This window comes from Rosa chinensis, chromosome 2 (genome assembly GCF_002994745.2).
Source record: "Rosa chinensis cultivar Old Blush chromosome 2, RchiOBHm-V2, whole genome shotgun sequence".
In the NCBI taxonomy this organism is placed as follows: Eukaryota; Viridiplantae; Streptophyta; class Magnoliopsida; order Rosales; family Rosaceae; genus Rosa; species Rosa chinensis.
Window position 1 is genome coordinate 62,909,889 of NC_037089.1, and position 15,318 is coordinate 62,925,206.

At 38.9% G+C, this 15,318-nt stretch overlaps 1 protein-coding gene across 1 annotated transcript; it reads left to right on the plus strand.

Annotated features, from left to right (window-relative positions):
- Nucleotides 1-794: 794 nt before the first annotated feature.
- LOC112189196 (AP2-like ethylene-responsive transcription factor AIL1) lies at nt 795-4,072 on the plus strand. Its single transcript, XM_024328470.2, has 9 exons — nt 795-1,194; nt 1,297-1,894; nt 1,991-2,073; nt 2,300-2,308; nt 2,510-2,598; nt 2,693-2,766; nt 2,870-2,920; nt 3,102-3,178; nt 3,270-4,072. Exons 1-9 carry the CDS (start codon nt 999-1,001, stop codon nt 3,824-3,826), a joined length of 1,734 nt encoding a protein of 577 aa, XP_024184238.1. The 5' UTR covers nt 795-998; the 3' UTR covers nt 3,827-4,072.
- The last annotated feature ends 11,246 nt before the right edge of the window (nt 4,073-15,318 follow it).

The window sequence follows — 15,318 nt, forward strand, 5'->3', positions numbered from 1 at the left end:
GCTTGGCCCTAACGGGCTCAAACGAGTAGGGTCGAAGGGCCAGACCGGGTTTCAATTGCATGGCCCTTACCCTACCCTATTTGAGAAAGGGTCGGGCCGGCCAGCCCTAATGCAAGGGCCGGGTAGGGCTTCGGCCCTATGGGCTGAAGGGCCAAATGATGACCCCTACTCTTAATGTATGCGATTTCAATACTTGTAATGTGCGATTGATTAGTATAGCTATTATGTATTGCTTTTTGTATACGTGATGTAGCCCTATATAAATCTCATGGTAAGATGAATACATTACATTTTTCCAATTCTCTACAACAGAAACCAATAATCCAAATGATTAAGAACTATTTAGTTTTTACTTTTAACGGATTAACCTCCTGCCTCCCTCTCTCTCCAGTCTCCACCCTCTCCATTCCTTCCTTCAAAACCAAACTAAGATTCCTTACTGAAGCTGTCAAAGCTACAACAAAGTTCATAACTTGTTTCTTGGTTCCGGTAGTTTCTTAACTGATGGAGAGGAAATATCAAGGTGCCGTTTTGAGTCTCCACAGCGAACATTTTCAAAATTATTGATCAAACTTTTAAAGTATGTGTCCTTTTGAGTAATTTTGTATTATCTCTTTGTCTACATTATGTCTATGTGCCATGGGTATGGCCATCACCGCTGCAGAAGCTATGACAAAGAAATGAAAGAAGGGGCACAAAGTCCAAGGTTTTCAATACAAAACAGAAACAGACCCAAGAATATAAAGACAGGGGTGCTTTTGTAGTTTTTGCACAAATCTGTTTTTGGGTTCACCTCTCTATATTAATATACAGTATCTAGACCTTCAAGGACAAATCTAAGGCTTCCATGACGACTGAGAAGTAAATCTATGCAATGAAATGAAAGCAAGTAACTTCCTCCCCACAACAACAATTACTACCATCTTTGAAGTTTGAGCTCAAGATCCCAAAAGCACCCAAAGTTTTTTAGATAGAGAAAACACACAAGAAACAGAACCATGAGTAATTGGCTGGGATTCTCTCTCACTCCCCACCTGAGAATCCATGAAGGCTTTGATGGAAGAGAAGAAGATCAGCAAGAACAAGACCATGGAGTTGTGGGTTTCCCTCCTCACATGTCAGTCATGCCTTTGCGCTCTGATGGTTCTCTTTGCTTTGCTGCTGACCCTTTCAGGCGTCCTAATGGTTCTGAAGGTATTGCGCACTTTGCATGTTTAATTTCTTGGTGTTGCTCTTGCTCTGCATGTGTTTGATATTATTCTTAACTCAAGTTAATCTAACTTTGATTTTTGGAAGATTGGAGGTCTTATGAGAATAGCATGGTGGGTGCAACAAGTGTGACAAACCCAGTTGATGATGATGAAGAGGGTCCTAAGCTCGAGGATTTCTTGGGAAGTTGCTACTCAAACTCACCACCTGGTGATGAAACCAAAGTTTACTGCCAAAACCAAGAGGACTCTAAAATTAATGTCAATGAGGCCCCAAATTTCAGCAACCCTAATAGTGAAATAGAAGCCAATTCCACAGACCCATCTCATCATCAGAGCTTGATTCAGCCTTACAGCCATTACTATGCAAACCCACAAAGTGGCGGTGCCCTTGTCCCGTGTACCAATGGCATGTACAAGTCTTGGTTAGGCCAGACTGTAGTGGTTCCATACGCTGATGTAAAATCACCATCTGATCAGGAAAATGGTAGCAATAACTTTCAGTCTAATCTCTCACTGACTATGAGTCCGACCTTGCAAAATGGTGGTATGCTTCCAATTTCTCAAGTGCAAATGGTGGAGAGCAAGAAAAGGCCAGGTGGGAAGTCCTCCGCAAGAGAACCAGTCACTCGCAAATCTATTGATACTTTTGGGCAGAGAACTTCTCAGTATCGTGGTGTAACAAGGTACATAACACTAATTTTCTTTTCCCTTTCTTTGCTATGGATTTAGCTTTATCAATTATGATTAATTTTTTGTGTTGCTGAAACTATCTGGTTTAGGCATAGATGGACTGGGAGATACGAGGCCCATCTGTGGGATAACAGTTGCAGAAAAGAAGGACAAACAAGGAAAGGAAGGCAAGGTAATTAGAAATCAGCATTTTTTTTCCTTCTTTTCTTGTATATGCTTACATTTTCATTTCAATGAAGACCTCAAGTTTCTCCCCTTTCTTTTTATTTTTTTTTATTTGGGTACTCTTGTTTGTTAAAGGAATATACTGACTGTCTGGTATTTTCTTACATGCATCTATTTTGTGGATGGGATCTTTTTTCACATCTTCAACACTACTACCGTTACTGCAACTGCAGTTTATCTTGGTAGGTGAAACTCCATTTCCATGTTTGTTTTCTTTATTAGTTTTTTCTGGACCTTGTTTTTCGGCAAGAATTTATTTTGGCATTTGAAGTTCTGAACAATTTTTATATTGTGTTGACAAATATAATATATTGTATTGGAATGTGTGCATGATTTTTATAAAACCTAATATCTCATTTCCTGATCTGCAAAACCACCATCAGGTGGATATGATAAGGAAGAAAGAGCAGCAAAGGCTTATGATTTAGCTGCACTCAAGTATTGGGGTCCAACTACTCATATTAACTTCCCTGTAAGTAATTTGGGTTTTTTTAAATCAAGTTTAATTGTTTTCTCAAAGTAATTAAATCTGTTTTGAGTGTTAATTTTTTGATATTGCTGTTCAGATAAGCACTTATGTGAAAGAGCTGGAAGAGATGAAGACCATGACAAGGCAAGAATTTGTAGCCAACTTGAGGAGGTATAAACCCTTTAGTACTTTTTCTACTGGATCTCTTTTGGACCATAATTTTTTTCTGTTTCTTTGTTTGAGCAAATATGTGGTTCTTTATTATGTTCTACAGGAAAAGCAGTGGGTTTTCAAGGGGAGCTTCTGTGTACAGAGGAGTGACAAGGTATGGCAGAAAACCTACTTTAATAATAGAGTTTCCATTATTTACTGCAATTTTGCAGCCTTTTCAATTATCATAGGCAATAATAGGTAAACATTATTGTAAATTTTTGGATATGGATTTGATACCAGACATGTAAATTTAGTACATATTTAAAGCCCCACCAATCTTCTATTTTCCTCAGACACCATCAACATGGAAGGTGGCAAGCTAGAATTGGAAGGGTTGCTGGAAACAAGGATTTGTACCTTGGAACATTTAGTAAGCTTTTCACTCATAGTTCATTGTTGAAAAAATTTAATTCTAAGTAAGTTGGGTAATGTACCTATGTGACATTCTTAACATCATTTAGGCACACAAGAAGAAGCAGCTGAGGCTTATGACATAGCAGCAATCAAGTTTAGGGGCACAAGTGCTGTGACCAACTTTGACATGAGTAGGTATGATGTAAAGAGGATTTGCTCAAGCTCCACACTCATTACAAGTGACCTGGCCAAACGCCCGTCACCAAAAGACCCGGCTCCAGCAGCACCAAATGATCAGGAGTTCAATTCTTGTGCTTCATCTACTTCTTCACAACCCCTTTTGGCCATAACAAACAGCGAAGAACCTTGTGATGAGAATTTGGCTGAAATGGTGTGGAATGACAATCCAAACTCTGAGGCCAACACTGTGACATTGGCTGCCGCTTCAGGCAGCAGGAATTCTTCTTGCCCTCAAAGCCCTAAATGCTGCGAATTTGGATCCAACAGTGAGTTTGGTCTCAGTGTAGGTGACTATTCTCATGCTTATTTCAGCTCTCTGCAGGGTGCTAAGTATGAAGATGGCAATGGTGGTAGTGACCATAGCCGGCTTGGGAATCTTGGGTTGGTTCAACAGGTCCCTATGTTTGCATTGTGGAATGATTGAGAACAAGTGTGTTATGGGATCGAGAAGCGCAAATTACTCTAGGAATTGGTTAATTTGTGGTGGAAATGAAGCTTATGCTAGGTACTAGGCACTAGGTAGGTGGTAGTAAAAAACAATGTTAGAAGGAAATATGGATTTTAATCGGCCAGGTTCTTGCAGTTAATGTTTTGGGGTTAGATATTATTAACTGTAATGGAAGTTGCTTCAAAGAAAAACAAAGTTCAGCGGCACCTTTTGAAAGATGAAGTCCTGGTTATGTTCATTTGTTCTATATTTGTTCCATTAATTTGGGTTATGGTAAGCTTCTGGATGCCCCATTCATCTTTTTTAGCAGTGCATACTGATAATTTACACTTGAAATTTGGAAAGGGTGTTGTATAGATGAACAGCTGGTAATTCTGGCATAGGGACATGGTGGTAAACCTACAAAATCCTGATGTAATCTAGAAAGAACCGAACTTGAAAACTTTGTTGTTATTTGGGGAAACAATATGTTCCAAAATAATGTTTGTCATTAGGGTTCATCAACTATATTCAAGTCTTCAACCCCACCAAAACTGCTATCAGCTAACCATTTATGGTTGCTGTTTTGATATATATGTATTATGGGAGAAGATCCTCTCCTGATCTTTTATTTGCCTAATCTTACTTAAGCTTTGAAGAAGATCAAGACACGTGTCGATATTGAATCTAATGGCCTACAACTAGTTCATGCCTTGTTTTTTCCTTTCATTCCCCATCTGTCTCTTGTCTTTCTCTCTCCTTTGTAGTGATGACTCCTTCAATTCATCTTCATGGAAAACCATCAGTGATTAACCCAAGAAAAGCAAGAATAGATCCAAAATTCGAGAGATGAAGAACAAGTTCAGTAAAGAGAATATAATCAACCAAAACAATTGAAGGAGCTCGAATCTTGGACTGGAAATCACCCGAACCCCATCCAAGAAGCGGCGCATCATGCATCAACGTGAGCCATGGAGACTCTGATACCATCAAACCCAGAAGAAACACAATTGATTGTATACCAGTTCATTCAACACCCTTTACAACACTCTCAAGTGGGTTTCGATGATGTTTTAGAGAAGTTACAGTGGTGATTGTGCTCATTTTTGAGATTCCATTTTGAAGTTATTGATTTCGTTGATATTGCATTCAGATTCATAGATGAATATAGGTCCTCTACTTAAGAACAGGGGTGAATGATAGAATATATGCCTGAGATTTTGGGTACGAAGGAAAAGAAGAACATGGATTTCTTTTTGTTGTTTTGCCAAAAAGAAAAACTTGGTTATCTGGAACATATTGTCAAATGTAGAGGTTTATGCTATAATTTTCAGTATATATTCTTCTCCAAACTGGAGGATATATATAGAGGTACAAATTGCATAGAGCTAAGTGTGAATACAATATATAAGTCAAGAACTACGGCTACATTAATTACACAAGGTGTGCTAACATTAATTACACAAGGTGTGCTGCATTAATTACACAAGGTGTGCTGCTGCAGCCATAATCTTCAAGTCAAGATTTGCTGCCTTTGCCTTCACATGACTCACATGTCAACACTCCCCCTCAAGTTGGGGCATAAACGTCACGAAGACCCAACTTGCTAAGTGAGTCATGGAACAACTTGCTAGATACAGCTTTGGTAAGTATATCTGCTAATTGCTCCTCGGTTGGAACAAAAGGAAAGGAGATTAACTTTGCATCCAACTTTTCCTTAATGAAGTGTCGATCAACTTCCACATGTTTTGTTCGGTCATGTTGTATAGGATTATGTGAGATGTCAATAGCTGCTTTGTTATCACAGAACAATTGCATTGCTGACTTAGGCTTAACACCCAAATCTCGTAGTAAATTTCGTAGCCACAGAAGTTCACAAACTCCATGTGCCATACCTCTATATTCAGCTTCAGCACTTGATCTTGCAATGACCTTTTGCTTCTTACTTCTCCATGTAACAAGGTTTCCTCCCACAAAGGTGAAGTACCCAGATGTAGACTTTCTGTCTGTGATAGAACCAGCCCAATCTGTGTGACAAATAAATCAGACGTCCCACTAACCTCTGGTATCTTGGTTTGTCAGTTGGAAGCTGATCAGGATATTCTGCTAGTTTGTGATTTTGCTCGATTGGAGTGTCAATCGGAGAACAATCCAACATGCCTGTCTCTGCCAAGAGATCCAACACATACTTTCTCTGACATAGGAAGATGCCATCTCTCCCCCTAGCTACTTCAATCCCCAAGAAGTACTTCAAGTCTCCCAAATTCTTCATCTCAAACTCAGAAGCCAACTTCTTTTGAAGACTTCCAATTTCTACCAAGTCATCCCCTGTTATTACCATATCATCCACATATATAATAAGCACAGTTACCTTCCCTTTCTGGTGCTTTAAGAATAAGGTGTGGTCTGAATTGCTCTGCTTGTATCCAAAGTGTCTCATGGACTGAGTGAATCTGCCAAACCATGCCCGGGGTGATTGTTTAAGTCCATAAAGGGATTTCTTCAATCTGCAAACAACATCACCATGTGTATTTGATGCATACCCAGGAGGAAGACTCATGTACACTTCCTCAGTTAACTCCCCATGTAGGAATGCATTTTTTACATCAAATTGATGAAGTGGCCAATTCAGATTGGCTGCAAGAGACAACAATACCCGAACAGTATTCATCTTGGCTACTGGAGCAAAAGTCTCATCATAGTCAATCCCATATGTCTGAGTGAATCCCTTAGCCACCAATCTCGCCTTATACCTACTTACTGTGCCATCTGCATTATGTTTCACAGTAAAAATCCATCTACACCCAACAATCTTTTTACCACGAGGAAGTGGTACAAGTTCCCAGGTGTGATTCTTTTCTAACGCCTCCATTTCTTCCTCCATTGCCTTAGCCCACATTGGATCTCCCAAAGCTTCCTGCACTTTGTTTGGAACAGATACAGAGGATATTTGATTCACAAATGATGCATAAGGTTTAGATAACCTATGGTGTGACACAAAGTTAGATACTGGATATTTGGCTTTAGCAGTTATGGAAGGTTCATACCTTTTTGCTGGTTGACCACGAGTAGTTCTACTAGGTAACACATATGTAGAGGAGACTGACTCTATAGGGTTACTAGATGAAGATACTGGACATACCTGAGATGGAGCTTCTTGACCAGAAAGTTCGGCATCAAGGGGTGAAGTATCAGATGAGGGGAAAGCCGGAATAGAGTTTTCTTCAGCTTCAGAAATCGGCTGGTCAAAAATATCCTTTGACTGGTCGAGTACATTTATGTCTATTTCGCTGGTTTCCTCGTTCAACTGGTCGACTATTTGACTAGTTGATTCCGGGATGTCAATACTCTCTTCTTCTGTGTCTTTATTCTTCTTCAACTCTCCACCAACAAACATCTCTTCAAAAAACTCATTCTCCCCCTGAAGAGAGGTGTTGTTGGGGGAGAAATAACACATATCTTCATAAAATGACACGTCCATGGTGACATAGAACTTTCGTGTAGGTGGGTGATAGCACTTATAGCCTTTCTGATGAGAACCATAACCTACAAAGACGCATTTGAGAGCTCGGGCATCTAACTTTGACCTCTGATTTTGGGGAATGTGGACAAAGGCAACACAACCAAAGACATGAGCAGGAAGATTGTGGAAGGAAGGAATAGAGACATGGGTTGACAGGACTGCAAAGGGAATGCGCCCCTGAAGAACACTGGAAGGAAGACGATTAATAAGATGTGAGGCAGTTTGAACTGCTTCACCCCAAAGATACTTGGGCATATGAGCACCAAATAGCAATGCTCTTGCTATGTCTAGGAGATGACGATTTTTTCGCTCAGACACACCATTTTGTTCAGGTGTTTGGGGACAAGTGGTTTGATGGATTATACCTTTTTCTTGGAAATATTCCTGAAAATCATGATTAACAAACTCCCCTCCATTGTCAGAACGAAAAACTTTGATATGACCATTGAACTGTGTTTGAATCAATTTTTCAAAGGCTTGAAAAGCAGAAAACACAGCATCCTTAGACTTAAGCAATGCTACCCATGATAATCGAGTGCAATTATCAATAAATGAGACAAAATAGCGCATTCCAGAAACAGTGGGTTCTCGAGAAGGTCCCCATACATCAGAGTGAATAATCTCAAAAGGCTTAGAACTTTTATTAGAACGACTTAATGGATAGTTGACTCTATGGCTTTTCGCCAAAACACAAGTTTCACAATGTAAGGTCGACTCATCAATGCCAACAAATAAAGAGGGCATAGTTTTACGCATTACGCTGAATGAAGGATGCCCTAAGCGTCTGTGCCATAACCAGACTTCATTGAGCTCTTTAGAAGCCATTGTCAAAGCGACTGGGACATTCTTCCTTGGCTTCTCCCCGGCATAAGCTTGATCCAGATGAAACAGTCTTCCCCTCATATACCCCTTGCCAATAACTTCCCTGGTCAGAAGATCCTGAAACACCACATACATGGGAAAAAATGTCACAGAGCACAAGGATTGAGTATTCAGTTGGGGAACTGAGATTAGGTGGTGAGACAAGTCTGGCACATACAACACATCATGCAATACTAAGGTAGGTGTGACTCGTATGGACCCAATACCTAGGACTGGAAATGATTCACCATTGGCATTTGTAACATATGACACATTTGGGGTGGATAAGGTAAGAAAATACTTCCTATTATAGGTCATATGATCTGAAGCACCAGAATCAATAATCCAAGTATCTGAACCAACAAAGTTAGAAACTTTTAAAGCCATACCGATCTTACCAGTACGTCTAGCAACCATTGAGACTGAGGGAGGGCCATCACCGCTAGTGGTATAATCTTGCCCAACGACTCCAAAGGACTCTGAACTCTGAACAAGATTGACAACTGCCTTTCCTCTGCCTCGATGTTCAGTTGGTTTGGGTTTGCTGAAGTATCCAGCAGGGTACCCAACCAACTTATAACAAGTCTCCTTGGTATGTCCAGGTAGTTTGCAATGTTGACATACAGACCTGCCTGGATATGAACCTTGAGTTATGGGTTGTAATCCTGATCGTGGTGTACTGAAGCCAGGAGGTGGACCTTGAGCCCGTGGGGGTTTCGCTTGGATTGTCAGGCTGGAGATTTCAGAATAGACTGCCTTTGTGCTGTCTTGCTGAGACTCATCCTTACGGATGTAGGTAAAAGCCTCAGTAAGGGAAGGAGTCTCTTGCCGACGCAACAACTCTCCTTTGGCACTGTCATGTCTAGCATCTAATCCACTCAGAAACTGGTGCACACGCTCCAACTCCTTTTCTTTTTGGTACCAAGTAATATCCTCAGCATTCTTCAATTTGTTTGGTCGTCGCTGATCGATCTCAGCCCAAACATTTTTCAGCTGGGTGTAGAACACTGAAACTGCTTGCCCATCTTGCTTCATCCTTGTTGCCTTGCACAACAACTCATAGATTTGAGAAAAATCTGATTCATTCAGATAGAGATCATTGAGTGTCTTCCAAACTTCTGCAGCAGTGTCACACCCAATGATTAATTGGATCACCTCATCAGTCATGGCTTTGTACAAAATTGATAGTACAAGTCCATCAGCATCTTCCCACTTGACATATTCTTCACTTTCTTCATTCAGCGGTGCCTTAATGGTACCGACGACATGACCCATCTTATGGATTCCACGAAGGTGAGCGGAAATCATCTTCTTCCACGTCCTGTAATTCCCAGGTCCATTTAGTTTTGCTCCTCCGAATGAACTTGAGGAAGAATCTGGGTGTTGAACAGAAACTTCAATTTTCTGAAGTCCAGAATTGCTGGTATTTCTTCCTTCTAAAAGTGGAGCATCAAGGCCAGCCATTGAAAACCTGAATATAAGGGTGTGGGGAAGTGGGTCGGCTTTAATAGAAGGAGAAAAATAAAGAGAGGCAACTTTCTCTTCCAAAGATATAATGTGATGACTTGGTTTTGGAGTAGCAACTTATACCAAGTCTCCTTTGCTTGAAAAAAGAAAGAAAGAGGTACTGACACCAACAAAGCCAACAAGCTAAAGATTCAACAAAGCCAACAGGCTAAAGATTTGTGAGAAAGAGAGAGTGAGAGAAAGAGGTGATCGATAGATCAGAAGGGGTATTTTTGGCAGCGGAATATGGATATCGGTCTCAAGAGCTAAACTGCTCTGATACCATGTCAAATGTAGAGGTTTATGCTATAATTTTCAGTATATATTCTTCTCCAAACTGGAGGATATATATAGAGGTACAAATTGCATAGAGCTAAGTGTGAATACAATATATAAGTCAAGAACTACGGCTACATTAATTACACAAGGTGTGCTAACATTAATTACACAAGGTGTGCTGCATTAATTACACAAGGTGTGCTGCTGCAGCCATAATCTTCAAGTCAAGATTTGCTGCCTTTGCCTTCACATGACTCACATGTCAACACATATGCCATTTTTTTTTAGGTACAAGGAACATATTCCATTTTGCAACCTCATTAGTCATTACTATGATTATTTAAAGGTTGTAATGGTGCTGTAGAAAATAGAACTGATTCATGGGAACAAGGCGTTGGAAGCGATAGTTAAAGACTCAGAGGATTGTAGTGAAATTAGTTAACTTGATTTGTGGCGATTTGATTAAGTGCAGAAGAGATTGATAAGGAGAGAGAGATGTGGCAAAAACAGAGATTGAAAAGAGAGAGATTTTTTTTTTTTGGTGTCGTAAGAAGATTTTTATCTGATGAGGGACGAAGAACAGGAGGGAGAGAAAGGGAGACAACGAGAAGGCTCTGTAGGAAAAGAGGAACTAGAGAGAGAGGAAAGAAACAAAGTAGCTGAAGTTTTAGAATTCTAGACCATTAGATTTATAAGATACATGTGTCTTGATCTTCTTCAAAGCTTAGATAAGATTAGGCAAATAAAAGATCAGGAGAGGATCCGCTCCCATGTATTATGCCATTGTTTGTTCCATGTAGGTTGAAATACCGCGATACAACTAAAAAAAAGTACAATTTCAGTTAATTATGAAAACAACTGACGCTATTTGTTGAGAAGTGAAGTTTTTATGTAGAGAAAATGCAGTATATTTGAGTAAAAATACTATAATTGTGTAAAAATTCTAATACCAACACACACGTCATGTGGTTTAGATGTAGTTTACAATACCGCGATACATTGAATGTTATTCTAATTCAATTAAGTAAAACTTTTACACATGTTAAACCCCCCTCTTTTGGGTGAAGAAGCTTCCTCTTTCAGCCCTCCCGACTTTTAATTTGGATCAATTTAATTTTGGTTGTATTTTTTTTTATCAGATAAACAACTCAAATGTTACAAGTGAGTCGAAGTCACAACCTCTCACTTCAGCTAGTACTCTACTTCTTGTGGCTCTAGTTTGTGTTTTAGGAGTTGCACAAGCCAATGGTTTTGACATTGACTAGGGGTGGGCGCGAGTCGGGTCGGACTGGTTTTGGGCCAAAACTACATCTGATCCGTATTCTTCGGTGGGTTGAATACTAGAACCGGAAACTGAATGTTAATGGACTAGGTAGAAAAATTCAGGTGACCCGAACTTTCAAGTAGGCCCGGTTCGGTTTCGGTTGATCGACATCGTCGCTCATCATTGTTGGTGGGCGCCGTTGTGCAGAATTGCATATCGAAGATTGAAGGGTCGGGCTCGGCGTTGTGCAGATCGAAGGGGTTGGCAGGCAGCGTTGGTAGGCTGAGGATCTTGCTCGGCGTTGTACATATCAAAGGTGTTGGTAGGCGGCATTGGTCGGCCACGTGGTAGTTGTTGGTCGGCGGTTGTGAGAGACTGAGAGAGTGGTTGATCGAGAGAGATGAGAGGAGAAATGAGTGGCTGAGTTAGAGTCGGGGATAGATGAGGAGATTTTTCGGGGTTGTGTATGATATTCTAGAGAGTAGAGAGAGAAGAAAACGGCTTTATTAGAATGAATGAGTGAATGAGTCTGAGAGTGAGTGTCGCATAAGTTAGGGTTTTTTATGATCAGCTAAGGTCAAGTTCACCTGAAACCAATTAGAAGTTCACACCTATTAAAAATTAATATTTTATATAAATTCGGCCGGTTCTGTTTATTCTGGTTGGTTCAGAGTGAGAACCTGGTTCCAGCCCGGTTCAATCTGGTCCGATTGGGTTTGATGCATTTTTCTTCACTGTTTTTTTCTGTTCGGTAACGGAAATCCTTTTTTCGGCCCAATTCGACCGGTTTTCTGCTCTCGGTTCGGTTTCTGCCCACCTCTAACATTGATAATGGTATTTGCAAACCTTTGGTGGAGACACGAGGCTATGTTTTCTTGCCAAGAACATTAAGTAACAACAGAAGATGGTTACATTCTCGGGTTGCAGATAATTCTATATGGACGGTCTGGTAGAAATTCGGCCACATATCAGAAGGTGCCTGTTTTGTTGCAACACGAACTTCTAAAGGATGCTGCAACATTGAGCATCTTGACTTCCTGATTTTTAGTATCTGGATCTTTCTTTTGTCTTGCATTTATCAATTTCTAGAGGTTGTTTTTTCTTTAAAAATTTCTGTTTTTTTTTTTATTAAATTTTTTTCTTTAGTAGTTGTAGCTAGATATGCATCATTAATAACTTTATCACCGTGGTAACTTTAATTTCTTACAAATAAAGTTCTAATTACCTGTCTTTGTTTTTTTTTGGGCTAATTCTAATTACCCATTGTCAAAAAAAAGAAAGGAAAATTTTACAAATGATCACTCAACTATGACTCATTCGACACTGTGGTCACTCAATTTTCAAATATATAATTGTAGTCACTCAACTATTATTCCGTCAATCACTTTAGTCACCGAATGAGCATTTTTTTCTTACTTTAATCACTTCTTTCAATCATTCTAATTCATACTTCTCAATTTTTCACAACTGGTCGGACGAAAATATCTTTGATATTGTGACAAATAAAATTTTTTTAATGAAAAAATTAACGGATTGACTAAAGTAAATAACATAATTAAAATTGAGTAAATAAAGTTATATATTTAAAAAGTGAATGACCAAAGTGTCGAACATGTAAAAATTAAGTGATCATTAGTGATGGGGTGGGCCAGTGAGGCTATTTCCATCCCACCAAATACTTTGTTCACCCTACAATAAAAAAAATTATCTTGAAATTTTAAATTTCACCCTAAAATGATTTAGATTAAAAACAAAATATCACCATTGAAAATGTGAAACTGGAAAAGAAAAGAAAAAAACACACCCATGCGGCCATGCCTTCTAGTTTCTTTTTACTCTTTCAGTTTTTTTCCTCTTCTCCATCTTCTCCCTTCATCAACTACTGTGACCTAGAATCACATGAAGTAGAACAAAACAATACTAACCAATAATTCTTTTCACTTGTTGATATAACATGAAAATTTTGTCTAACTAATTGTTTGGTAGGCTAGCAATGAAGAAGATGAGATGATAATTTTTTTTTTTTGTACAGAAAACAGAGATGATAAAATGGATTTATCAATAAAATTGATTTCTCATTTTCATTTTATTTTTGTTAATAATTGTTGTTAAGGACAATTTTGAGATTTTAAAGGAAAAACTTAATTATACAGTTAACAGAATATTTAGTATGGTAGAAATAGCTGTATCCTTTGTGATATTCTTCTAAAAAAATAAAATAAAAAACAAAACAAAAAAATGGAAGCGCGGAGAATGGAGGACTGGCGGTGTGGTAAAAAAAGTCAAAGAAGTGGGACACGCCCTTTGACTCGAAGGGAGAGAATCCAAGAAAAGCAAAGGAGCCTTAATTTGCGTGCCCGGTGGCCTCTAATGTCCTTCTGCTTCTTCGTCGTCGTCATCACGCTCATGACTAGGCATTAGCCCAGAGATTTGCAGAGCTCTCTGCTTCTTCTGCAGGCATTCAATTTCAGGCATCCATGAGTCTAATCAAATCAAAGCCGAGTCAAATTCATGCAAATCTCGGTTTTAACACCCTAAGTCAAGCCTAGAGATATATCCCATCTTTCTTCTCTGAGGAGAGCTTCAAATGTGAAAGACAAGACCTTTTGGGGGCTTCAACTTGATTGCCAAACTGAATTTCCAATCTTCACATTCTAGTTCACAAGAACAAACCCGTTAGTCTACTTTTTTCTCCATTAAAGCATGGCTGCACGGGTTTTACAGTAATCCAGTAGAAAAGAAAATAAATGTACATGAACCTCAAGCCTCTTGGTTCAGAGTTGGCAATTTTGAGCATTGAAGAAATGTAAATTTTAGGGTCGGGGAAAGTCTTTTAAACTAGGCGACGCTCATGATTTGGGGTTTTTTGAGAAGCTCAAAAGACCTAGAAATTCATTTCGGACAACTAAACCTTTTTAAATTGTGTGTTTATTTTTCTAGGAACTGATCCATGCATGCAATATGTGAAAAACCCTTAATTCTTTGACAATTTAAAAGATGGTATCTTGATATGTCTAAAAGTTGCCTGTCCGCTACCCCACTTACGCGCGCGCGCACACACACATATATAGTCGTTCTCAGGTAAGGATATCTTTACCTTAGCTTTAGGAATAGATTTTCAGTTTTTGAATACTTTTTTATCATATATTCACATCTTAACCGTTCAGTTTTTAGGTCATAATGTATAGATCGCTTCTGCAAATTTTCAGCCAAATTGATGATTGTTAAGATATCAAACTCGATTAAACTAATCAACGAACCGAATGTGTCAAACCGAAACCGTTTGTATTCATTATTGTAAATTGCAATTTTGAATACTTTAACAATTATCAATTTGGCTGAAATTTTTCAGAAGTGATCTATACATTAGGATATAAAAATTGAATGGTTAAGATGTGAATATGTGGCTGAAAAGTGGTCAAAAACTTGAAATCCTTTCCTAAGCTAAGGTAAGGACATCCTTAGCCAAGAAAGACATATATATATATATATATATATATATTTAACTCAGACAATTATATAAATATGAGTTTTTCAGGAAATGGGTGCTTGAGGAGGCTGCCTGAGTTGGCACTCCTCAGGCCGTTCCTATAGAAGCCCCTTGAGGTTTATATGAAAAGAGGCACGTAGCTGAGCCATTACGAAGAAGTTGTGAGGGTTACACAGGTAGTGATTGGTGAAGACCCTATGCATTCATAAGTAGAGGTTGTAGAGCAATTGAATTGTTGAACAACGAGGGGTACAGATCAAGCTCATTCACTCCTAGCTTTCATGTTTGAACCTAATTTGACTAAATATATTGAATTTTCTCATGTTTTATTGTTATTGACTACTACATGGCAGTGATGGCACATGGCAAGACCTAAATCGGACAGTAAAGTGAATTTTCATAAGGGTAAATTTCGTAAACAGTAAACCAAGTAAATGTCATTAATAATTCTTATACACAAAGTTTCAAACTAAACATTTCGGTACACAAAATCTGAAATTCGACCCACTATCAGTACACGACGTCAATTTTTGACACCAAAATGTCCATTATGCCCTCAGTTCTTT